At 39.7% G+C, this 26,511-nt stretch overlaps 2 protein-coding genes across 3 annotated transcripts in view; one reads left to right on the forward strand and one right to left on the reverse strand.

Annotated features, from left to right (window-relative positions):
- Positions 1-10,734, reverse strand: part of MTBP (MDM2 binding protein) — a 37,165-nt gene extending 26,431 nt beyond the window's left edge. Inside the window, exons 1-6 of the mRNA XM_058174963.1 lie at positions 10,609-10,734; positions 8,121-8,201; positions 7,327-7,400; positions 7,098-7,243; positions 3,425-3,542; positions 556-696 (exon numbers count right to left, since the gene is read on the reverse strand). Coding sequence (XP_058030946.1) covers positions 556-696; positions 3,425-3,542; positions 7,098-7,243; positions 7,327-7,400; positions 8,121-8,201; positions 10,609-10,678 — 630 coding nt within the window. The 5' untranslated portion in view covers positions 10,679-10,734. The remainder of the gene's footprint in view (positions 1-555; positions 697-3,424; positions 3,543-7,097; positions 7,244-7,326; positions 7,401-8,120; positions 8,202-10,608) is intronic.
- MRPL13 (mitochondrial ribosomal protein L13) overlaps positions 10,710-26,511 on the forward strand; it is a 30,340-nt gene continuing 14,538 nt past the window's right edge. Inside the window, exons 1-4 of one of the 2 annotated variants that reach the window (XM_058177901.1) lie at positions 10,710-10,855; positions 12,914-13,037; positions 14,377-14,470; positions 16,356-16,416. In XM_058177901.1, the coding sequence (XP_058033884.1) occupies positions 10,829-10,855; positions 12,914-13,037; positions 14,377-14,470; positions 16,356-16,416 (306 nt within the window). In that variant the 5' untranslated portion in view covers positions 10,710-10,828. The remainder of the gene's footprint in view (positions 10,856-12,913; positions 13,038-14,376; positions 14,471-16,355; positions 16,417-26,511) is intronic. The other variant, XM_058177900.1, reaches the window with a different exon arrangement.

Raw genomic sequence — 26,511 nt, forward strand, 5'->3', positions numbered from 1 at the left:
TTTAAAAGCTCACTTGGTCATATCAAACAGCCTATTTGTTACTATGTGTTCAAATTCAGTTTTCTTAAAACTGAGATCTGATATGTGTTTTTCCCTGAGTATCCTGGTAACAAAACAAACAAAATTGAAGGTTAGTTCATCTATACTGAGAGGTTTCCACAAGTTCTAAGTGTGCATGTCAGCTATGCCACCCTATTCCAAAAGATTTGGGAAATGCAAAAAAAAAAAAAAAAAAGTTGCTATTTTGAGTTGAGATTCTCTTCTTTTTCCTTGAATTGAAGTTATTCCTGGAGAACAAAGGAGCTAATTTCCAAAACAGGCTAACAACACCATGAAATGGATTTTTAATTTCTATGCCTCTAGGCATATGCATTTTACCTACTCAACCATAAAAAAAGCTAGATTTTAAAATGTTTACTTTTCTGGATGAATATTGTTTCCAAGTTTTTTTTTTTAAAAAGTAATATTCCATTTTATGGCACAGTTGAGCATAGATTTATCCGATTTCTAAAATGCTAAGGACTGCAATTCAGATAGACCAAACGCATCAATTACCTCTGCACAGCGAATATTGGTATTCTTTGACCGTTTATTTTCAGCAGCAGCAGAGAAAGTATTTAAGCAGACGGGGCTGAATGGCCGTCCAGATGCAGTGCCTTTTATACAAAAATCTGGAAATGCGATTTCAGATCCAAACTGAAGAGAAAAAAAAAAAAAAGCAAAGGATAACTATAAAACTCTTAAGTATTAGTCACTCCCCCCCCCGCCCCGTTTTTAAGATGTCTGTTACAGTATATAAAATGGCTATTTAAGATGGCTAGTATATAAAAGGAGACATTATAATGCAGCCAGTGGAATTTGAAAGCACGGTATTTATGCGTCAAAAATACTTATTTAAAATATTAGCTACATTTTTAAAGCTAGCACAATCATTTTCTCCTGTAGGTTTTCAAGTACATTGACCCCAATAATTCCGATATCCCCAAAGCAGGTAAGATAGAACACATGCTTTCTGAACCCATTTCCTTTCTCTTTTGTCACAATATTCTAATCTGAGCCCCCCCCCCGTATATTTTTACTCTTTCTTTCACTCTTTCTTTCAAGGCTTTTCATCCATGTTGGAATCGACAGAATAGCTCGACAGTAGGATGGACAGCATATAAATTTAATAAATAAATAAAAACCTCTGGATTGTTTTTTCAGATCTGCAAACTATGCTGCCTCCTCCTCTCCCCGCACCAAAAAACCCCAATGGATAAAAAAAGAATTATTACTATAGAATTATTATACCATAGATATAATATTATATATATATAAGGCCCCCCTAATACATGATCTTATTCAGGGGGGCGCCGCGGATCTTATAGGCGTTACGGAGACCTGGTTGGGCACTGAAGGGGGCGTGCCCCTGGTCGAAATGTGCCCGCCGGGCTTCCGTGCATTCCATCAGCCGAGGGCCCAGGGTAGGGGTGGCGGGGTGGCGGTTGTTATTAAAGAGAGTCTAGAGCCGAGGGAGACCACTGTACCTCAGATTGCCGGGTGTGAATCCCTCTTTGTGAGATGGGGTCATAGGTGTCAGATGGGCTTGCTGGTCGCGTACCTGGCTCCTTGCTGCGTGACAGCTGCCCTGCCCGAGCTCCTGGAGGTGCTTGCTGGGGTGGCAGTGGAGACCCCCAGACTTTTAGTCATGGGGGACTTTAACTTGCCATCTGCCGGCTCGTCATCAACAATGGCTCGGGAGTTCATGGCTTCCATGACGGCCTTGGACCTGACTCAAGTAGTGGATGGCCTCACTCACATCGAGGGACGCACACTGGACCTGATTTTTATCTCTGGTCAGTGGTTGAAGGATCTGGACTTGAGAGATATAGTCACAGAACCTTTGTCATGGTCAGATCACTCTCTCCTTCGCCTAGACTTTCTGACCACTACCCAACACCGCAGGGAGACGGAACCATTACGTTGGTACCGTCCCAGGCGCCTGATGGACCCGGAGAGGTTCCGGATGGAGCTTGGGCCATTTCCTGAGGGTCTGGCTCACGGCACGGCAGAGGCGAAGGTTGTAGAGAGTATGGTGGCATATCAGTTTCCCCTGCACCTGGATGAAACTGTCTATCTAGACCCGTTCCAGTCCGGTTTCCGGCCCGGTTACAGCACTGAGACAGCTTTGGTCGCGTTGGTGGATGATCTCTGGAGGGCCAGGGATAGGGGTTGTTCCTCTGCCCTGGTCCTATTAGACCTCTCAGCGGCTTTTGATACCATCGACCATGGTATCCTGCTGCGCCGGTTGGAGGGATTGGGAGTGAGAGGCACCGTTTATCGGTGGTTCTCCTCCTATCTCTCCGACCGGTCGCAGACGGTGTTGACGGGGGCAGAGGTCGCACCGAGGCGCCTCACTTGTGGAGTGCCGCAGGGTCGATTCTCTCGCCTTCTGTTCAACATCTATATGAAGCCGCTGGGTGAGATCATCAGTGGTTTTGGTGTGAGGTACCAGCTGTACGCTGATGACACCCAGCTGTACTTTTTTCCACACCGGGCCACCCCAATGAAGCTATCAAGTGCTGTCCCGGTGTTTGGAAGCCGACGGGTCTGGATGGGGAGAAACAGGCTCAAGCTCAATCCTCCAAGACGGAGTGGCTGTGGATGCCGGCATCCCGCACAGTCAGCTGAGTCCACGGCTGACTGTTGGGAGCGAGTCATTGGCCCCGGCGGAGAGGGTGCGCAACTGGGCGCTCTCCTGATGAACGGCTGTCTTTTGAAGACCACCTGACGGCCGCCTCCAGGAGAGCTTTCCACCAGGTTCGCCTGGTGCGCCAGTTGCGCCTTTCTAGACCGGGATGCCTTGTGCACAGTCACTCACGCCTCGTGACGTCTCGCCTGGATTACTGCAATGCTCTCACATGGGGCTCCCTTGAGGGGCATCCGAGGCTTCAGTTAGTCCAGAATGCGGCTGCTGGTGATAGAGGGAGCCCTCGTGGCTCCCGTGTGACACCTATCCTGCGCAGACTGCACTGTAAATATACATACTGTAGAATTATTCCATTCATGAAAGAGGTTCTTATCCAATGCAGTTATTTATTAAGCCTCTTCAATATTAATAACCCTTTTATTAAGAGAAAGTGATCTTTACTTCAATCTCTGGAGTTTTTAAGTTTTCCAACCGGCTGCAGGACTGAGAAGGCTGACAAACAAGTGGTTTCTCTCAAGAGTATAGTCCCATGACCAAAGATCATTTGAGAGGAAGCTCCTGGCAAATGTTTGTTTAATTAGAAGCCAAGCCCGAGTTATAGCAACACAAAGTTCTCTAATACACCGCATTCAATGAAAATAACAGGTGGATAAATATTTCCAAACATAAATCCAGTGCACATTTTAAAGCCATTTAATATGGCACTATTCTTCCAAGAAAATTTCAAACCAATACCTTTTGTTCCCAGATTTGAATCTTTCCTCTCCACAGTTCCCTTGAATCAATACTGTCTTTTAAGTTTTCAAGAGCTAAGATATCAGCAGAAAGATATTCTGCAAATCTTTGCCAAGTACTGTATAAAAAAAAAAACACGTGTAAGTAGTATACAGTTAACTAAAATCTTGGTAATTTTCAAGGTTAATACTTCATATAATTTTTAGGAAACTAAATAGGCTCCCACAGTATTACAAATACCTATGGAATGTCATTTATCGTTTTGTAAAGTATTTAGATCTTAATCAAAATGTTATCTATTTTTACCCTGTTAAGATTTGTATTTCATTTTTATTCAAAGCAGCATGCAACTTCCTTCTCCATGCAAGGTGAATTGGGCTGGGTGACTGGCAGAAGAGATGGATAATTAGCCCAAAATTATCCAGTGAACCTCAACAACTTAGCACACAAAAATGTGGTCATGTACAGAAGTAACAACATCTGGTGAATGGCCTGAACTTGACTTTGTTGTTAGAAGATGACTGGAAAAATTTGAGAACATTCAATAGTGGGGGGGGTTTTCTTTCCTTTTGAAGAGTTACAAAAGGGCCGGTTTAGCTCTGCCTGGTAAGGCCTGTTATTAAGAACACAAAGCCTGCAATTACTGCAGGTTCGAGCCCGGCCCAAGGTTGACTCAGCCTTCCATCCTTTATAAGGTAGGTAAAATGAGGACCCAGATTGTTGGGGGGGCAATAAGTTGACTTTGTAAATATATACAAATAGAATGAGACTATTGCCCTATACATTGTAAGCCGCCCTGAGTCTTCGGAGAAGGGCGGGGTATAAATGTAAACAAACAAACAAAAACAAACAAACAAAAGGAACTAATTTGCAAATAACTAAATTTTACTAAAATTGACTATTGAATTATGGATTGGAAAGACTGGAAGAACTTAATGGACTAACCTGAACAAATTTGGATTTGGACTATTAATGTTATTTAATAGAATATTCTAAGAGGCAAAAGAGGAAAAGGTCAGAAGAAAAGAGAGAAGAAGGAAATAAGACTTTAAAATTTGGATAATTGGGGAACTATAAGGCTGTAAACTATTATGAAATAAAATGTGGGGTTTTGGAGGTATATCTATGGGATTGATGTAACTTGATTAAATAGAAGTTTCTTAAATATTGGGATATTGGAATAATAGAAATATACTTTTTATAAGCTGTATTAACAGGGACGCGGTGGCTTAGTGGGTAAGACGCTGAGCTTGTTGATCGAAAGGTCAGCAGTTCAGCGGTTCGAATCCCTAGTGCTGCCTAACGGAGTGAGCTCCCGTTATTTGTCCCAGCTTCTGCCAACCTAGCAGTTCGAAAGCACGTAAAAAATGCAAGTAGAAAAATAGGGACCACCTTTGGTGGGAAGGTAACAGCGTTCCGTGCGCCTTTGGCGTTGAGTCATGCCGGCCACATGACCACGGAGACGTCTTCTGACAGCGCTGGCTCTTCAGCTTTGAAACAGAGATGAGCACCGCCCCCTATAGTCAGGAACAACTAGCACGTATGTGTGAGGGGAACCTTTACCTTTACCTTTATAAGCTGTATTAAATCACTATAAAATGTATTTAGAGATGTATGAAGAAATATTGTGCATGTTAAAAAGTCCGTGTGAATCCTTAAGAAATGACAAAGAGACAAAGGAATCGTTTAAAGATACAGAAATGAATCTAGAAGCTACTCAACAATTGGGGGAAAAAGAGGAACACGATATTCAAGAAATAGATGAGAAACTAGAAAAAGCAGGGGAAGGACATAATAAAAACGAGAAGCAAGGAGTTAGGAATAAAGAGGAGAAGAGACTAATAAGTAGAAGACAAACATATAACATCATAATTTATAAGGGTACAGAGGGAAGAGAGAAAGAATCTTGCCATCAAAGTTTTGGTTAATGAATTTATCAGAATCAACAATTTCTTGGTAAATCAGCTATTCTACTGCTACTCCTCGTTAGAATATTTACTTTTCCCTATGCATTCAAAGACCATTCCAAAGTTCAGAAACTGTATTCTCAGATATATTTTCCAGCATATTAACATATACACAATGGATCAACTTACTCAATGAGTGACATAGATTCCCAATTATTGTCTTCTTCCTCCACATGTTGATCGCCAAGATATTCTTCAATATTTCTTCGAATAGAGCTTTTGCTTTGATCTGTCTCTTCATCAAAACTGATGTCCTCCCAGTCAGTACTAGAAAACTATTGAGTTAAAATAAAATACTATAGGGAATGAAGAAGTTGGAACTAACGTTTGGGGTAATTAAATGTTTCCAGCGACTCACCTGGGAAAATCCACATATTGACTGAATTGCAAAATACCATTCTTTCACATATGGAATCCCAGTAAGAGAACATGCTAAAAGGAGAATATACATGTTACGATTAATTTTAGAAAATTAAAATAGAAGCCTCATATTCTTTGTGAAAACGTATTAAAAGAGGTGTCATGATTGCAATAACTCTTAAGAATTAAAATAGAAGCCTCATATTCTTTGTGAAAACGTATTAAAAGAGGTGTCATGATTGCAATAACTCTTAAGAATTAAAATAGAAGCCTCATATTCTTTGTGAAAACGTATTAAAAGAGGTGTCATGATTGCAATAACTCTTAAGAATTAAAATAGAAGCCTCATATTCTTTGTGAAAACGTATTAAAAGAGGTGTCATGATTGCAATAACTCTTAAGAATTAAAATAGCATACAAGAAATGAAAACAACCTTTCTCTAAAAACATAAAAAACTGCAGTGGTAGCAAAGTCAAAGTGCTATTTCAGATAAATGCAGTAATTAATTGTGCTTTCTTTCCTCCCCATCACAAATGAAAAAGTTAGTTGGTTGTTTTCTGTCAGTATTTGATTTTTTTTTCAAATTGTATTGTATGCTGCAGATGCAACTGCCTGCACTGTAGTGAGAAAACTGTAAGTAGTTTTATTTATTAAGCCGCCTGTAATGAAGGTAGTCCAGATTTCTGGAGGAAGCAAGTGAATTCCAGAGGAGCAAGAGACAACTAAGTTCAGATAATTTGCAGGTGTGAAAGAGGGTGAAGATGGTTCCTCGGTAATAATTCTCAGAGTATATGCTTTATGCAAGTTTGCTTTAGTTTGGCGAGATTGATGTCAGGCTTCAAAAACCAAGAAACACTGTAATTCTTCCAAACGCATTTCTTTATCACTCCTCATCTCTGCTTTTTACAACAAACAATGAGATATTTCAGCAAGTTCAAAAGCAGCAAAGTTTACAGATGTTCACTCCCTCTATGTCCTCAATAGTTTAAGTTCACCCACTGTGCCAGGCAAAATGTAATTTGCTGCAGAAAAGCTTCTCTTACCTGGGAAAGTTTCAAATGTTGCCTTTAGAGAGGGATTGCAGGTTTTTTTTAGCAAGTTATAAATATTTTCAGCTGTCAAACCTGGAAAAAATAACTGAGCTTATTGTAAAAATCATGAAAATAAGGCTATGTAGCCTATTTATCAGAATCAACAATTTCTTGGTAAATCAGCTATTCTACTGCTACTCCTCGTTAGAATATTTACTTTTCCCTATGCATTCAAAGACCATTCCAAAGTTCAGAAACTGTATTCTCAGATATATTTTCCAGCATATTAACATATACACAATGGATCAACTTACTCAATGAGTGACACAGATTCCCAATTATTGTCTTCTTCCTCCACATGTTGATCGCCAAGATATTCTTCAATATTTCTTCGAATAGAGCTTTTGCTTTGATCTGTCTCTTCATCAAAACTGATGTCCTCCCAGTCAGTACTAGAAAACTATTGAGTTAAAATAAAATACTATAGGGAATGAAGAAGTTGGAACTAACGTTTGGGGTAATTAAATGTTTCCAGCGACTCACCTGGGAAAATCCACATATTGACTGAATTGCAAAATACCATTCTTTCACATATGGAATCCCAGTAAGAGAACATGCTAAAAGGAGAATATACATGTTACGATTAATTTTAGAAAATTAAAATAGAAGCCTCATATTCTTTGTGAAAACGTATTAAAAGAGGTGTCATGATTGCAATAACTCTTAAGAATTAAAATAGAAGCCTCATATTCTTTGTGAAAACGTATTAAAAGAGGTGTCATGATTGCAATAACTCTTAAGAATTAAAATAGAAGCCTCATATTCTTTGTGAAAAGTTAGTTGGTTGTTTTCTGTCAGTATTTGATTTTTTTTTCAAATTGTATTGTATGCTGCAGATGCAATTGCCTGCACTGTAGTGAGAAAACTGTAAGTAGTTTTATTTATTAAGCCGCCTGTAATGAAGGTAGTCCAGATTTCTGGAGGAAGCAAGTGAATTCCAGAGGAGCAAGAGACAACTAAGTTCAGATAATTTGCAGGTGTGAAAGAGGGTGAAGATGGTTCCTCGGTAATAATTCTCAGAGTATATGCTTTATGCAAGTTTGCTTTAGTTTGGCGAGATTGATGTCAGGCTTCAAAAACCAAGAAACACTGTAATTCTTCCAAACACATTTCTTTATCACTCCTCATCTCTGCTTTTTACAACAAACAATGAGATATTTCAGCAAGTTCAAAAGCAGCAAAGTTTACAGATGTTCACTCCCTCTATGTCCTCAATAGTTTAAGTTCACCCACTGTGCCAGGCAAAATGTAATTTGCTGCAGAAAAGCTTCTCTTACCTGGGAAAGTTTCAAATGTTGCCTTTAGAGAGGGATTGCAGGTTTTTTTTAGCAAGTTATAAATATTTTCAGCTGTCAAACCTGGAAAAAATAACTGAGCTTATTGTAAAAATCATGAAAATAAGGTTATGTAGCCTATTTATCAGAATACAAAATCTCATTTTAGGACCACCACTGGCAACCCTAATGAATGAAAAAATAATAATTTAGTTTAAAACATATTGTATTTTTTATTATCTGTATTTGTATAGAATCTGGGTTTAAATGCAAAATCTTGTGGGTTTTTTTTTTAAAGAAACCCCATCCTGTTCCACGGTGCATGCTCTCCTCTGTGGAGACCACTTGGAGAACTAAGTGAGTAAAATGCATCTATTGTCACAATTTAGATCTCCCTACAAGACTGATGGAGCAACATTAGTTTAACCTGACTCTGCTTTGGGATATACCGGTAATAACTATTAGCTGACTAACTCAATAAGCCTTTTTTAAATAGATTTCCTTAAAACAAACTTCTCTTCCCCCCCCCCACACCCTCTCCCATCCCATGAGTTGGTTTATTATGCTGTAGGAACAGGACTATACTGGTTTAAACAGAAGAAAAAACCAAGTTGGGGGGGGCGGTTTAAATACCCCTGATCTCTTAACTATCAGATAATTAATCCTGTCAACATTTGGAGGAGGAGGGGTATTTGAAGTTCTGTAGGCAGCACAAATCATTATTCTAAACATCCCTCCATAGTTACCCACTAATGTATCTTTTCTTTTATGTACACTGAGAGCATATGCACCAAGACAAATTCCTTGTGTGTCCAATCACACTTGGCCAATAAAAATTCTATTCTATTCTATTCTAAAGAAGTACCCAAAGATACTTTTTAAAATGCATTTTTTTTAATTTTCTCTCTGCTCTGTGCAAGATTATACACTTTTTTTCCACTTTTATAGTTAAAGTGGTGATAACTATGGCATTTTAGTAACTACAATAACCGAAGACATCTAGGAAGGCAACCTAGTCCTAGTGGGAAGGCCACCATAAATTCCTATTATATAATTCTTTTGAGAGAAAGGATAGAGAAATACATACTGATAAACACGACTTCCGGTTGGCAAACGGGCTGCTTTTGGCCTTTGGAGGGCCTCCGGGAGGGTCGAGAAGGGCGTTTTTTTACTTCCCAGACTCCTAGAAAGGCTCTGGGCCCACCATGCCATCGCGTGCCAAAAGCAGGGGGAGCGGGTGTGTGTGTGTGTGTTGCATGCGCATGCGTGGGGGCAGAGTGCATAGAATGATGGGTGTGGGCACGCGAGCGCGTGACACATACACCTAGCTCCTGGCACGCGATGGCAAAGAGGTTAGCCATCACTGTTATAGGCCATCTAGTCCAACACCCACCCACCCGCTCAAGCAGGAAACCCTACACCATTTCTGACAAATGGCAGTCCAATCTCTTCTTGAAAGCCTCCAGTGATGAAGCTCCGACAACTCCCGTAGGCAAGCTGTGGTTGATTGTTCTCAGTCAGAAAGTTCCTCCTTATTTCTAGGACAAATCTCTCCTTGATCAGTTTCCATCCATTATTCCTTGTCTGGCCTTCAGGTGCTTTGGAAAAATAGCTTGACCCTTTCCTCTCTGTAGCAGCCCCTCTGATATTGGAAGATGTTCTCCTGTCTCCCCTGGTCCTTCTCTTCACTAGACTAACCATGCCCAGTTCCTGTATCCTTTCACTGCATGTTTTAGCCTCCAGTCCCCTAATCATCCTGGTTGCTCTTCTCTGCACTTTTTCTAGAGTCTCAACATCTTTTTTCTAGCGTGGTGACCAAAACTGGATGCAGGGCTCTAGGTGTGGTCTTACTAAGGATTGATAGAGTGGTATTAATACCTCACTTGATCTTGATTGTATCCCTCTGTTAATGCAATTCATGAGTGTGTTGGCTTTTTTAAGCTGCCGCTGCCCACTGCTGGCTCATATTTAGTTGGTTTTCCACTAAGACTCCAAGATCCCTCTCAGAGTCAGTGCTATTAGGCCTGGTTTCCCCCAGTTATAAATTTCTAGGAATCGAACAGGAAAAGGACAGAGGCTTCCCTACAAACCCCGCAGTCTCAGCTAGGTGGCAGGACTAAACTTTCCTCTCCAAAAATTAAGCGGTTCTGGGATGGGAGACCACCAGGAGATCTGAAGCCAGCCTGGCAGGCAGAGCCAATCCCCGAAGGGGGCAAAATTAGCCATTCGTCCCCCCCATAAACGTGCCTACCGTTCCTGTCCTATTGTTTTTCTTTTCTTCTTCCTATATATATATATATATATGCTTATACCTCCTAATATTTACTCATATATATGTTTATATACTATATAATCTTTTTGTATGATGTTGTGACAAAATAAATAAATAAAAGAAAAAAAAAGAAAAAGCCCCGGCCGTGGCCCGGATAAGAATGAAAGAGGGCTCCCCCACCCGCCCTCAGCGCATGAGCTTTTCCCCCCGAAACGGCACCTGAAAAGCCTCCGGGACCCGTCTGGCCCCGCCGAAGCCGCCAACTGAGGAAGAGCAGATACCGGTCCATGACTGACGCCGTTAAACCTCCCGCGCCTCCTCTGCGAGACTTTCCGCCTCGGCTGACCCGCCCCTTCCGCCTCTTCAGGGAGGTGGCCGCTCTGACCTCTCGTCTCTATGGTCCAGGCGGCCCACCGCTTCCCCTCACGCTGTGGAAGCCATGGCGAGCTTCACCAAGTCTGCGCAGGTATGGATGACTTTGTGTCCGGGGTCGGGGAAGGGTGTCTTTCTCTGAGGAAGCCGCCTATGGAAGAAGGAGCCATAAAAAGGATTGGAAAGGCCGGGTGGACAGGCCAGCCGGCTTCGGAGGCTTCCTCCGCGGCGTGGTAACTCTGCCTGTAAGAGAGTCTTGGAGACTTTGGGCCTGTCGCTTAAGGGTCTAGTCAAGAGTAACGGCTGGATGGGTGGTTTCTAGACACGTGAAGAGTCCGGAGGATCTTTCTAGGTGGGCTTTAGACTATGTTTTCGCAGACTTAGCTGCTTTTAAGTTGGAGTGGACTCCAACTCCCAGAATTCCCCCGCTTAACATGGCTGGCTGGGGAATTCTGGGAGTTGAAGTCCACTCCACTTAAAAGCGGCGGTTGAGAAACAGTGGCTTAAAGCAGGGGTCTCCAACCTTTAAGCCTGGCGGACTTCAACTCCCAGAATTCCCCAGCCAGGCTTAAGTACCCAAGGTTGGAGACCCCTGGCTTAAAGCAATGAAACCTGCAGGTGGACTGTGACTTTGTAGCTGGAATAAATTGGCTCACCACTTTGGAAGCAACGAATAAATGTAAATAAATAATAATAATAATGGAGACCAACCAGTGGCTGAGTTTACATATATATACTGAATCTAGGAAATGTGGGTAGTGTGAGGGTTTTGTTAGTCCTTTAGGGATTGCCAGAGCATTGTTGTCCTTGCTGTAGAGTCCAGAGTCATTGGGAGACAGACAGCATATAAATTTAATTTTTTATTATAAACTTTTATTCATTAACTTCATGAATAAAATAGAACAGAACAGAATTTGTATTGGCCAAGTGTGATTGGACACACAAGGTATTTGTCTTGGTGCATATGCTCTCAGTGTACATAAAAGAAAAGATATCTTCATCAAGGTACAACACTTACAACACTTAATGATAGTCGTAGGGTACAAATTTAACACTTAATGATAGTCATAGGCTACAAATAAGCAATCAGGAAACAATATCAGTATAAATCGTAAGGATACAAGCAACAAAGTTATAGTCATAAGTGGAAGGAGATTCATTAATACATTAATCATTAATTTCCATTAATACTTATTCATTTTATTATATACTTTATTCATTAAATATGAAACTCAGTCGACTGAATATTTAAAAATATATCATAAGTACCATTGACTGGTGCTAATGGTTGATACGGGTTGCTGCCCGCGTCCTAGGTATCAACCAAGTATCTTCTTAAAATATATGATATTCTGAGTAGTGCAGTTTTTGCAGTTATTTAGTATTGTTATTATTATTTTATTAAACATGAAACTCAGAACTGAACATTCAAAAATGCATATTATTATTATTATACTTTATTCATTAAACATGAAACTCAGTCAACTGAACATTCAAAAATGCATCACAAATACCATTGACTGGTGTTTGATACGGGTTGATGCCAGCCCCCTAGGTATCAACCAAATTATTACTATTATTATCTATTTTATTCCTTAAATATGAAACTCATACCAAGGACCTGGGATAGGCAGATCTGGATATTTGATGGTGTTTCAGATATCCTCGGAGGATGGGAGCTGTTCCAAGTAAAGCCACCTTCTGCAATTGACTGATGTCAAATTTGTCAATGCCAATAGCGTTCAAGTGGTGTTCCAGTTGTTTTGGGATTGCACCAAAGCACCTATTACTATTGATACTGCCCTTGCTTGCCTTTGCCACAATCGTTCTATTTCTATTTGTATTTTGTTATCTTCTCTATTATTACACTTTTATTCATTAAACAGGAAACTCAGTCAACATAACACTTAAAATGTAAAATATTATTGATACGGGTTGCTGTCAGCATCTAGGTATCAACCAAGCATCTTCTTAAAATGTATGATGTTCCAAGTAACAGTTTTTAGCAGTTCTGTTGATTTTATAGCAGGAAGCTTCAATTTCTTTTTTTGTTTTATAAAATTCTTGGACGTGGTACCAAATGACAATTTTTGCACCCAAGGTTGTATGTTGCCATTTGCCATTTATTTTATACATCTATTATTTCTTCAAGCAATGGGCTACTTTTGCTCGAACCTGGTATCTTTTAGATGGATGGATGCAACCGCCAGGGAAACTTGCAGCCGTTGCAAGTGTCCGACTGGAGGGAAAGCATAAGCCGATATACCACGCACTGAGTAAGTTTTGTTCTGGATTGAAACAAATGTACTACATCAGCACTGATTTATTTCCCTGTTCTAAATTGGGGAGGGAGAGTGAATAAGCAAAACTAGAACTACATCTACTAAGTATCTTAGAGATCTGCAGTAGTTCATTTTTTACTCAGCTATAACAAAGTTGAGTTGAGATATTGTTTTACACCATGGTTTAACTCTTAATAACAAAAACAAAATAACAAAAAATCCAAAAGGATTTTTGAAGCCAACATTATCTTCTGTTTATTTTTAAATTAATAATTTGAAGATTTCAATATTCTTTTGAGACTTCAACCAGTCACCCAGAACATCTGAAGTAAAATAATATATGCACAATGCCGTTAAATAAGCTCTAGATTTAATTGGATTTTGGCATTAGTGAATGATCTATTTTTTAATTAAATTTATTTGCTGCATGGTTCAAAGTGACTTTGAATGGCTTACAAAATGATAAAATATGTAAATATAGAAAAATGTTATTACTATAAAACAAGTTACCTAGTCGATGAAAGTTTTTGAGATGTTCCCAAGGGCATCTAGCAAACTTTCTTAGTAGTATTTCACTATTGTCCTATTTAAGTTTGTACTTGAATGGTTTTCATTTTGTATGGCTTGTTATATAATATATTCAATTTCTAGATTATTTTTAATGAAAAGCCTACTAAACATTAGCATAAATAAATATTATGTAGAGGGCAAAACATGATTTGTGGGTAATGATTTGTGTTAGTAAACTGAAACCCTTTTTTATCTTCAGTTATTTTTAGATGAAAATTCAACTTCATATGTGTCTCAAAAATTGAGTAGTGTCTGACAATACATTGCACATCCCACTGCAGTTGCTTTATTTGCTAGCCATTTGATTTACTTTCAAATGAATTAATGGACTCCATTAAAAGGAATGTTTCAATGTTTGGGATTTATATCATTCTGTGTTGGAGCCACTTAATATCAGGGGCTGCCACAAAGAAGAGGGAAGCACCTGAGGGCAGAACAAGAAGCAATGGGTGGAAACTAATCAAGGAGAGAAGCAACCTAGAACTAAGGAGAAATTTCCTGACAGTTAGAACAATTAATCAGTGGAACAACTTGCCTCCAGAAATTGTGAATGTGCCAACAGTGGAAGTTTTTAAGAAGAGATTGGATAACCATTTGTCTGAAGTGATGTAGGGTTTCCCGCCTAAGCAGGAGGTTGGACTAGAAGACCTCCAAGGTCCCTTCCAACTCTGTTATTCTATTCTAATATTGTTATTATATGCAATCAGATCTTTTGATTAGAGAAAATCTTACTAACGGACAATTTTTTTAAAAAAAAAAATAGGTGACATTGGGGATCATGTTGTCATCATTAATACAAGGCATATTGCTTTTTCTGGCAACAAATGGGAGCAGAAAGTGTACTCATCACATACTGGGTAAGTTTTCCATAATCTTAAGTCTATAAAATGAATGTTTCCGAAACATAACATTATCATAAATTACCTTTGGCATTGCTTTTATGATTCCAAGTACATGGGTTTCTACTTTTAACAACCTCTCATTCAGCGATCATTTGTATTTACGCTGAACAAGTTGTAGTTATGACTAGTCCTCATACTTGTGTCTACTGCAGAATCCCTGTGGCCATGTAATTGTGATCTGGGTTCCTAGCACCCAAATTGCAATTTATTTATTTATTTATTTATTTATTTATTTATTATTCAAACTTATATACCGCCCTATCTCCTAAAGGACTCAGGGCGGTTTACAGGCATATAAAAACATCAATATACAAATTAAAATAATCATTAAAAGACTTATTCTAATGCCAATAATTAATAATACCAATTATTAAAAATAGAAATATAAATATTAAAATCAATTTAAAACCCCTCTAAATTTAAAATCTAAGCCAGTCCTGCACAGATGAATAAATGTGTCTTGAGCTCGCGACGGAAGGTTCGAAGATCTGGAAGTTGACGGAGTCCTGAGGGGAGTTCGTTCCAGAGGGCGGGAGCCCCCACAGAGAAGGCCCTTCCCCTGGGCGTCGCCAGACGACACTGCCTAGCTGACGGCACCCTGAGGAGTCCCTCTCTGTGAGAGCGCACGGGTCGGTGAGAGGTATCTGGTCGCAGTAGGCGGTCCCGTAAATAACCCGGCCCTATGCCATGGAGCGCTTTAAAGGTGGTCACCAAAACCTTGAAGCGCACCCGGAAGGCCACAGGTAGCCAGTGCAGCCTGCGCAGGATGGGTGTTATGCGGGAGCCACGAGGGGCTCCATCTATCACCCGCGCAGCCGCATTCTGGACTAACTGTAGCCTCCGGATGCCCTTCAAGGGAAGCCCCATGTAGAGAGCGTTGCAGTAATCCAGGCGAGACGTCACGAGAGCGTGAGTGACCGTGCATAGGGCCTCCCGGTCCAGAAAGGGGCGCAACTGGCGCACCAGGTGAACCTGGTAGAACGCTCTCCTGGAGACGGCCGTCAAATGATCTTCTAGAGACAGCAATTGCAATATTTGCAGTGTCCCGTGGTCATGTAGCCACAGTTTGCAACCTTTCCTGCTGGCTTCTGAAAGCAAAGTCAATGGGGAAGCCAGTAGCAAGTCACAAGTCATGGTTATGTGAGGTCCTTGCTTAACAACGGCAACCGGGACTCTTGGAACTACCAGAGGTAAGCAGCACATTAACATGGTTTTTTCACCATACCAATAATGACAGAATTACTGGTTTTAGTAAGCATTGCTAAGCAAGGACTACATGAATTCAGTGCTGGATTGCGAACTTAATAGTTACCAATAAAGGAGAATATTTGTAGCCCAGGGTTGAAATGAGGCGTCCTTGGTGCTCTCTGAGCTTGCTTGTTTTCTTGCAGACGTTTCATTACTCAACTAGGTAACATCATCAAGGCTAGTAAGGAGTGTTGTTTGCTGTCAGTTTATATTCTGGTGACTTGCCTGTCAGCGTGGATGGCGATCTCAGCGATTCTTTGGTTGGGCTGTTTACTGATGGCTGGTTGGCAGTTTCTTAATTGGGATATTTTTTACTTGATTATTGGTCTGAAGTTGACCTTGGAGTTCATCTATGCTGATCAGAGTGTTGATTACTGGTGGGGGGGGTTGCTGGAATCTTTTGTTTGTTTGTTAGTAGTACTGTCTAAGGAAGAGGAATAGAGGCAGAAAGAGACTTAAACAGTTAACCAAATCTGGAAGAATGTGCTCAAGGAAGAAAGGCTGAGGGTATTGTTTTCCAAGCTCCTTTTATTGGCCATGTTCACTTTTGCCTGTTTCTAAATAAACTGTGGCTGTCATTTTTGTATCGTAGATACCCTGGTGGCTTCCTGCAACTTACAGCTGCTCAACTACATAAAAAAGATCCAACAGCAGTAAGTGCTAGCCTTTTCTCCATCTGTGTCTTTAAATCATTTGCTGAATTTCTCTGCATAAGTTTCCATCAGGAAGACGTTCTGCAAACAATTCACCTGCCTTATAGTTTCATATATTTGTCTTTTGTCTTAAATGACTCTCTACTTATTCCTTCCTGCCATTGACAGTCTTTCGATCTAATCACTAAGCCATACCTCTGTGGATGCATAGTACTTGTGCTGAATATTTGAATGGCCATGTTGCTTATGTTGTTAAAATTAGTTTAGTTAAATAATACAGGATTGCAAAAGAGAGAGGTAGTCTGATGCTGGGATAGCTATCTGATATGGTAATATCTGGAACATAAGTTCCATTTCTCCCTGTTAACTTCTTTCTATAATTTTATTTTCCCTTCCCAAGGTCTTGCTATGTATCATGTTTGAGCTTAATTTCATTTATAACCTTTTTATAGTGGTTATTTGTTTCTCCAGTCAACTTTCTGTCTGACCCCCCTGCAAGCCCTTCTCACTCTTTGGATTTGTGATCTCTGTGCATTCCTTCATTTTGCTTGATACTCCTCAACAGCTCCTCCTCTGCTATTGAGCTGGTTTCTATTTTGCCATGATCATCTTTTTTATCTCAGTCACCTTGGCCTTGGCCAAAAAATTTATTCTGATGCTTTCTGATGTTCTTCTGCTCTGTGATGACGCATAGTTGGCTTTGATGTTTGACCGTAGTACTAGTCCTTGTTGTTCAACTGAGTACACTTGGGAAAGCGCAGCAGAGTCACCAAAAATGCTTACATATTCGGCATTTATGGCAGGAGCAAAAAGCATAGGCATAAAACGATGACATGACTACCTTATGTGAGATACAGTCTCTAAAGTTTCACTGGGTAATATTTTATAGTATATTTTATAGCATATTGCTGCCCAGAGTTGTTGGATGCAAGCAAATAAATTTTCTAAATGAATAAATATTTACATTTACATATTTGAAATGACTTTGTTAATGTAGCTTTATTTATCATGATTGTCTCTTTTGATTGTATTCCTTTTTACCTAATTCATTTCATGTTGTTCCTTTGACATGTTTAGAAATTATTTATCCTACTATTTATTCAGACTGAATCTCTCCTACAGCTCTGATATGTTCGGGTTGCCACCACTAGCAAGGTCCTGAGTTTTAAAGATCAACAAGGCCAATCAGATTCTACCAACTATCAGGGCCTAGACCAGAGTATATTGATCTAAATAAGTTAGCTTTAATGCTAGTACACATGCTTCTTATGCTATAATATAGATCTGATTATTTTTATAGTTAATTTACAATTAAACAGGTTATGACTGGCATTGTAGGTGAAATTCAAAAAAGGCTAGTTGAATACAACTTTAGAAGATGTATTATAAAGAAGTATTTATTTTCTAGCCAGCTACTTTATTGATATGTTGGTGTTACTATCTAGTTAAGTGGTTGGGTGGCCACCATCATGCAGCATGTTGAACATTTCATAATGATGACTTGTAGAAATAAGTTATAACTACTTTTTGGGTTAGTGTAGTCTCATAATTCAATTTCAGGTAGTCCTCGCTTAGTGACCACGACTGGGACTGTCAAATCCTTTGCTAAGTGACATGGTCACTAAGCGAAACATCCCATGACCTCAACAGATCTGTCACTTCTCATTCAGCCGTTAAATGAGTCACTGTGGGTCATTAAGCAAGGTGTCCCATGACTGCAAGTTGCAATTGTATTGCCAGCTTCTCCATTGATTCTGCTTGTCAGAAGCCAACAATGAAGCACACAATGGTCACACGATGTTGTGACCATTGTTATTATTATTATTATTTATTGAATTTTTATACCGCCCTTCTCCCGAAGGACTCAGGGCGGTGTACAGGTGTTTTTGTATATGCCTGCCGGTTGCAAAACGCTCAAAAGTTGATCATATGACCACAGGAATGCTGTGATGGTCATAAATGCAAAGCCTTGTCGTAAAGTTATCTTTTCAGCAGTGTCATAACTTCGAACAGTCACTAAACTAGCCAGTCGTTAAGCAAGGTCTATCTGTAGTCTCCTGAATATTACGGTGGTTGAACACCAGAGGGCAGCATAAACCAGTAAGACTTTAGTTTTGGGGACATTGGCTTAATTGGCAAGCTCCTATAAACCACATTTTATTGCGAAAAAAGTAGTATGAGAAACATTATAGGCAGTGAATTCAGAGTGGACACTTCCAGATTAATTGAGTAAGATTAAAGTATTTTTATCTGGAAGCTTATGATGGAGGAGTATTTCACTCGTTTCAAATGTACAATTCCTCATGCCAGTAGCTGAATTAGAGTCTAGTGCTTGCTCTATTTGTAATTTTGTAAAATGGTTCTTCAAACACGAAAATAGGCATACACCTAAGAGTGAGGATTGCCAAACAAAATCTTAATATTATGATGGCAGCGGAAAGCATATACTTGCCGGCACCCCGGTACAGTCAGCTGCAACTGCGGCTGACTTGGGGGCGAGTCATTGGCCCCATCAGAAAGGGTGCGCAACTTGGGCGTTCTCCTGGATGGATGGCTGTCATTTGAAGATCATTTGGCGGCCGTCTCCAGGAGAGCTTTTTACCAGGTTTGCCTGGTTCGCCAGTTGCACCCCTTTCTTGACCGGGATGCCTTATGCACGGTCACTCACGCTGTCACTTCCCGTCTGGATTATTGTAATGCTCTCTACATGGGGCTACCCCTGAAGTGCACTCAGAGGCTTCAGTTAGTCCAGAACGCAGCTGCGCAGGTGATTGAGGGAGCCACATGTTGCTCCCGGGTAACACCGCTCCTTCGCAGTCTGCACTGGCTACCTGTGGTCTTTCGGGTGCGCTTCAAGGTGTTGGTTACCACCTTTAAAGCGCTTCATGGCTTAGGGCCCGGGTACTTACGGGACCGCCTGCTGTTACTCTTTGCCTCCCACCGACCCGTACGCTCACACAGAGAGGGTCTTCTCAGGGTGCCGTCCGGCAAGCAATGTTGGCTGGCGGCCCCCAGGGGAAGGGCCTTCTCTGTAGGAGTACCTACCCTCTGGAACGAACTTCCCCCTGGTTTGCGTCAACTATCTGACCTTCGGACCTTTCGCCGTGAACTGAAAACGTATTTGTTCATCCAAGCGGGACTGGCTTAATTCTTAATTTTTAACTTTTAATTTTGAAATTTTGAAATCTGAATTTTAATAATTTTAAATTGGGGTACTGTGTAAATAATAAATAAATAAATAAATAAATAAATAAATAAATAAATAAATAAATAAATAAATAAATAAATAAATAAATAAATAAATAAATAAATAAATATAAAGAATCTGCTAGAAATATGTGTATTAGTCAAATGTTAAACATTAAAATGAAGAAAATGTACAGTAATGTTGACTTTCGAATTTTACTGTTTTATATGCCTAAGCATTATTTGCAATCAAAACAGACTTGTTTAGAGTTTAAATAGATATATGATAAAATCAATCCAGTCATTGGTTGCCTCCGGGAAATGTGTGGGGCAAGGCACAGGCTAAGGAATGTATCTGCTGCCTAATGGAATGCCTTACACCAGTTGTCAGCAAGCTTTGCTGGCTGAGGAACTCTGGGAGTTGAAGTCCACAAGTCTTTGCTGGCTGAGGAACTCTGGGAGTTGAAGTCCACAAGTCTTAAAAGAGCCAAGTTTGCAGACCCCTGCCTTACACAATTGGTCTTGGAGTTTTATGTACAGGTAGTACATAATACAATCACAATTGAGCCCAAAATTTATGTTGCTAAGTGGGATAGTTGTTATATGAATTTTGCCCCATTTTACGACCTTTCTTGCTACCGTTGTTAAGTGTATCACTGCAGTTTTAAATTATTAGCACGGTTGTTAAGTGAATCTGGTTTCCCCATTGACTTGGCTTGCCAGAAGATTGCAAAAGGTGATCACATGACCCCGGGACACTGCAACCGTCATAAATATGAGTCAGTTGACAAGCATCTGAATGTAAATCACATGACCACAAGGATGGTAGCATGGCCCTAAGTCACTTTTTAATCAGTAACTTTGAGTGGTCACTAAATGAACGGTTGCAAGTCGAGGACTACCTGTATTTAAAGCCCACCTTTATTATTTTTATAAATAACTCAAGGTATCAGACGTACCTAATTCTTGGTAGTATTGATTAGGAGGCTTATATTTCTGGAAGTGAGGGGGGGTCTCATACCCATATTGAGGTTGGAATGTCGAGCTCAGGTGTGTATAGCAACCAAGGGTCAACATGTATTGTAATGCTGGTCACACATTTGAGATATGGGAGAAAGCATCTCAGTTTCTTTGAAGCAGATAAACTAGGGGTCCCCAACCTCCGGTCTGTGGCATGCCAGCAACTGCTCCATGCAAACAAGCAAAGCTCCATCTGCGGGATGCAGGCAGCACATAAAACAACGCCCCCTCCTCGCCACCGAAAAATACTTCTCCACGGAACCGGTCCCTGGTGCCCAAAAGATTGGGGGACACTGAGCAAAAAAGCATCTGGTCCAAACGGAGCTGTCCAAAGATGCCTGAATTGGTTATATTTCCACTGCTGTGAATTGGGCAAGCAAACTTTTATCTTAAGTCGAGGTAAATCCTTAAAAATGATCATTGCAAAGTAGTTTATTTTAAATTGTTCCAACGATTTTTATTGCCACATTTGTTAAATGAATCAGTTGCAGTTGTTAAATTTGTAACACCCTTGTTAAGTGAATTTGACTTTCCCACGGACTTTAATTGTCAGAAGGTCACAAAAGGGGATCACATGATCCCAGGACACTGCAACCGTCATAAATATGAGTCAGTTGACAAGCATCTGAATGTAAATCACATGACCACAGGGATGCTGAAACGGTCATAAGTGTGAAAAACAGTTATAACTCACTTTTTTCAGTGCCATTGTAAGTTCAAATGGTCACTGAGTGAACTGTTATAAGCTGAAGACTATCTGTACTTAATATTCCTACTTTTCTTGCCACATATCAAAGTGTTACCCAAACAATGGAAATTTAGTGTGTTTGAACACTTTATGTTCTTGGTCTTGGAATTTGAAGCTGTCAATTAAGTTTTTTAAAAAAGTCCAGTATTTTGAATTGGTATGTAGACATCACAAATTCTTAGGCTGTAATTTAAGGAACAATTTTTAAATTCATAATCCTTAGAAGATTATGTGTAAATATCTTAAATCTGTGAATGCTGAGTTAATAACATCATTAACCTTATTTTCTCTAGTTATGTGGCCCTTTCATATGAAGGAATTCATAAAGATGTTGGAATTAAGTTACTTGCCAGTTAGGAATGTACAGGATGAAAGGAAAGCTGCTGATACATATTGGTTTTTCGCCGCCTTTGGGAAGGGATTAATGTCAATGGAAAATCAACAGGGACAGGGCATTTTATTGTTGTCTCGGATTTATATACTCTTTTGGAGGCCAAGGAGATTAAGACTAGGATACCAGGCACTTTGGATTCAGTTCCAAAAGAGGTGCTTCTGACCTTATTTTTTTATTTATCTATTTTATTTTGTCACAACAATATATGTAGGAATCATACAAAAGATTATATAGTATATAAACATATATGAGTAAATATAAGGAGGTATAAGCATATATATAGAAAGAAGAAAAGAAAAACAATAGGACAGGAACGGTAGGCACGTTTGTGCGCTTATGCACGCCCCTTATGGTCCTCTTAGGAATGGGGTGAGGTCAATAGTAAAAGTTTTTGGATAAAACTTTTAGGATTGTGGGAAGAGACAACAGAGTCAGGTAAAGTATTCCAAGCACTGATGATTCTGTTACAGAAGTCATATTTTCTGTTATCTAGATTAAAGCGGTTGACATTAAGTTTAAATCTATTAGTTGCTCTAGTATTATTGCAATTAAAGCTGAAGTAGTCTTTAACAGGAAGGAAAAAGGAAGAAAGAGTCAACTCCTTGTCCTCCATAGCTCATCTCTTTAACTGCTCTGCGCATTCGTGCATCTGGCACAGGCCCCAGCTGTTCTTCCTTCTCACTCATATCAGCCTCCAAAGGCAGCTGCCTCTCCAGTCGCTGAGAAATTTCAGACGGCTCTGGCTCTATCTCTGCATCCAACAAGAGCATCCATCAGAGCCTTCCCCCAGACTCCAGCACTGGCCCAAGTTCCTCCCCAACCTCATCATCTGAGTCTGCCGCCAGCTCCGCTGGCAGCTGGCGGGCCACAACAATATCTCACTTATCTGGATAACCCCAGGTTTTTTTGGGGGGTGGACATCCCTGTGTGAATGACAGAGTAATCAAGCGTATGTGAAAATGTACTCATGAAATAGGATTTATTTCATCATTATTTGATTGCCAAAATGCAGGTGGTGGTGGTAGTGATTATTATTATATTTCTTTAGGGCTTCCAGGCATTCAGCCTTATTGATGCTTATTGTCTACGTGTAATCCTTAGAACACCCACTGAGTTAGTGTAATCTGGCTCTAATGCAGTTGGGAGAAAGTGGCTGAGAGGCAGAGAAAGTGTGTTTTGAAGATCATCTAGTGAAACCATAGTACTTTACAGTTGGAATTTGAATTTGAGATTTTCAGATGCTTAGCTACTTTGATATATTGGCCCTCAGTTGCAACGTTTTTTTTACCACTATAGTTTTCATTATTTTTTTAAAAAGTGTTATATCAGATCATGATATTCTTGGCAGTGATTCTTGATCTTAAAACCATATATTTATTGAGTGACTATCTAGACCAGGGGTGTCCAAACTTGGTCCCTTTAAGACTTGTGGACTTCAACTCCCAGAGTTCCTCAGCCAGCTTTGCTGGCTGAGGGACTCTGGGATTTGAAGTCCAAAAGTCTTAAAGGGACCAAGTTTGGACACCCCTGATCTAGACCATGGGTGTCAAACTCGCGACGTCACATTGCCGTCATGTGATGTTTTGTGACTTTTTCCCCTTCGCGGAGCTGGGGTGGGTGTGGCCTGCGTGAGACACATCCGGCCCACAGGCCACCAGATTGACACCCATGATCTAGACTTATTTGTGTTTTGAAATAAGTAGGAATTTCGTTTAATTGGATCCCATTTTTCCATTAATTTTTAACTCCTTATAGTTTAATAATAATGCATTTTAAGATCAATCCAGATTATTGTGGAAAATAAGACAAGTTGGTTCTTCTTTCTTGCCATTCGAACTATGATGAATGTTGCATGGAGGTATTCATATATTAGCATTGTAAGACTTGATTTAAATGTAATCAGTGTTTTTCCCCCCTACAAGATTAACAGTTCTACAACTTCCTTTTTATCATGCTTTTCCAAACTGCATATTTTAATATACTGTACTTTTTGGCTGTTCAACGTCTACATTATTTCACGTTTTTCCAAGAGGGCTGGCAGCCCAAAGTAGTTCTCATGCTCTCCAGGGCTTTTGGGCCTGACCCATCCCCTCCCCAGAACAGCCTCTGCTTTCAACAATTTGGAAAGCTTCATCCCCATGATATTCCTCCAATGCAAATCTTATGTACAAGCCAAGATAAAGGCACATAAAAAATGGAGAAACGGAGATTTCTTTGCAGCACGAAGCTACTTTTCTGAAAAGTCAGGACTCTCTGTTTTGAGACAGGACTCCGGCAGACTCATATCATTTTAAATATGTAGGAGTTGGTGAGGTTGAGGCCTGTATCAGACAACTACCTTAACTGTACTAATAAACAACAAGACAGACACAGACTTCAGAGGATAATTAGAACTGCGGAAAAAACAATGGCTACCAACCTGCCTTCCATTGAGGACTTGTATGCTGCATGAGTCAAAAAGAGGGCTGTGAAAATATTTACAGACCCCTCACATCCTGGACATAAATTGTTTCAACTCCTACCATCAAAACGATGCTACAGAGCACTGCACACCAGAACAACTAGACACAAGAACAGTTTTTTCCCGAAGGCCATCACTCTGCTAAACAAATAATTCCCTCAACACTGTCAAACTATTACTAAATCTGCACTACTATTAATCTTCTCATTGTTTCCATCACCCATCTCCTTCCACTTACGATTGTATGAATGTAACTTTGTTGCTTCTATCCTTACAATTTATATTGATATTGATTGTTTCCTGATTGCTTATTTGTACCCTATGACTATCATTAAGTGTTGTGTCTTAGAATTCCTAATGATCTTTTCTTTTATATAAACTGAGAGCATATGCACCAAGGCAAATTCCTTGTGTGTCCAATCACACTTGGCCAATAAAAATTCTATTCTATTCTATTCTATTCTATTCTATTCTATTCTATTCTATTCTATTCTATTCTATTCGAGACTATTTGTAACTCAGGGTTGCCATGACGGGTGCCCTCTGAGCTTGCTTGTTTTCTTGCAAACATTTCATTACCCAACTAGGTAACATTCTCAGTGCTAGTGATGATGATGTTATCTAGTTTGAGTAATGAAACATCTGCAAGGAAACAGGCAAGCTCAGAGAGCACCAAGGACCCCTCATACCTTAACTGTGGCATCCGAATCAGTAAACTACTACTCTCCTTTGTAAAGATTGCATCTGCCATGCTGGTCTTAGGTTTGCTTTTTTTCCTGGCTGCAATAAGAAAATATATTTCTTTTGCCGGACTTAATTATGGCTATGCGTATTTATGTAGAAAACATATATGGCCACCCATTTATACATGATAATCGTAGGCAGCTCACAACAACATTCTGTAAAAACAATTATAAACCCACAAAACACATCATAATTTCCACACAGTGCTACATTATACCACCCGCTCTACTTTTGCCAGCTTCGCTTCCATCCTAGGGTAAACAGATCTTCCCAGACTTCCTGTGGCTAATTGGGAGAAGTTCAAACATAACTGTTGTCCTCATTCGTTATTTTTCCTATTTTATGTAGGTTTCCAAATATTGCTCTAAGCAACAAAGCATATGTTTACACAAAGAAAATTGCAGTGTTGCAAAAGCTTGCCCTGCCTACATAAAAGCCATAAAAAGAGTTATTTAAATATAAAAACCTTTTCACTTCTTAACCAGATGAAAGAAAACTATTTCATAAGGATCAATAGAACTTATTTATACCTGAACAGGGACTCTATTATGTATTGAGCGAGTCTTAAACAGCTGATGAACCCATAAATGTTTAGCCCTCAGTTTAGACTTAATATCAGAAAAGCTTAACAGAACTTTTAAATAGAATAGAATATCTATAACTTGGGGATGACATTTCATCACCCATTTAGGTAACATCATCAGTACAGATAATCCTCGACTTAGAACAATTCATTTAGTCACCATTCAAAATTGCAAGGGCAGTGAAAACTTATGCCCATTGTGATATAGTTACAACCTGTGCAGGATCCCCATAATCATGTGATCAAAATTCACACGAAATTATTTTGGTAATTAAACAATTAAAAATGGGGAAAACTCCTGGTATGGATGGGCTTACAGTTAGTTATTATAGGAATTTACAGGATGAGATGTTAGGTCCACTTAAGGAATTATTTAATCAGATACAATTAGGAGGGGGAATTCCCCCCTCATGGAGAACCTCTTTTATTTCATTGATACCAAAAGAGGAACAGGATTGTTCTAAACCTGGGAATTATAGGCCAATCTCACTTTTAAATAATGATTATAAGATTTTTGTTAAAATAATAGCTAATAGATTAATGTTGATTTTGCAGCGAAGAATTCATAATGATCAATCTGGATTTATAAAAGGGAGACAGATGAGGAATAATGTTAGGCAGATTGTTAATTTACTGGAGTACTTAGAAAAGAAAAATTTTATTCCAGCAGCATTTATTTTTCTTGATGCAGAGAAAGCTTTTGATCGATTGCATTGGGATTTTTTATTTAAATTAATAGACAAGATGCAATTTGGAGATGGTTTTAAGAATAATTAGGGCAATTTATGGAGAGCAAACAGCACAGATTATAATCAATGGTAGCTTAACAGAACCTTTTAAGATTGCGAAAGGAACAAGACAGGGATGTCCTTTCATCACCCATTTAGGTAACATCATCAGTACAGATAATCCTCGACTTAGAACAATTCATTTAGTCACCATTCAAAATTGCAAGGGGA

Source organism: Ahaetulla prasina, chromosome 3 (assembly GCF_028640845.1).
Source record: "Ahaetulla prasina isolate Xishuangbanna chromosome 3, ASM2864084v1, whole genome shotgun sequence".
NCBI classification, from domain to species: domain Eukaryota; kingdom Metazoa; phylum Chordata; class Lepidosauria; order Squamata; family Colubridae; genus Ahaetulla; species Ahaetulla prasina.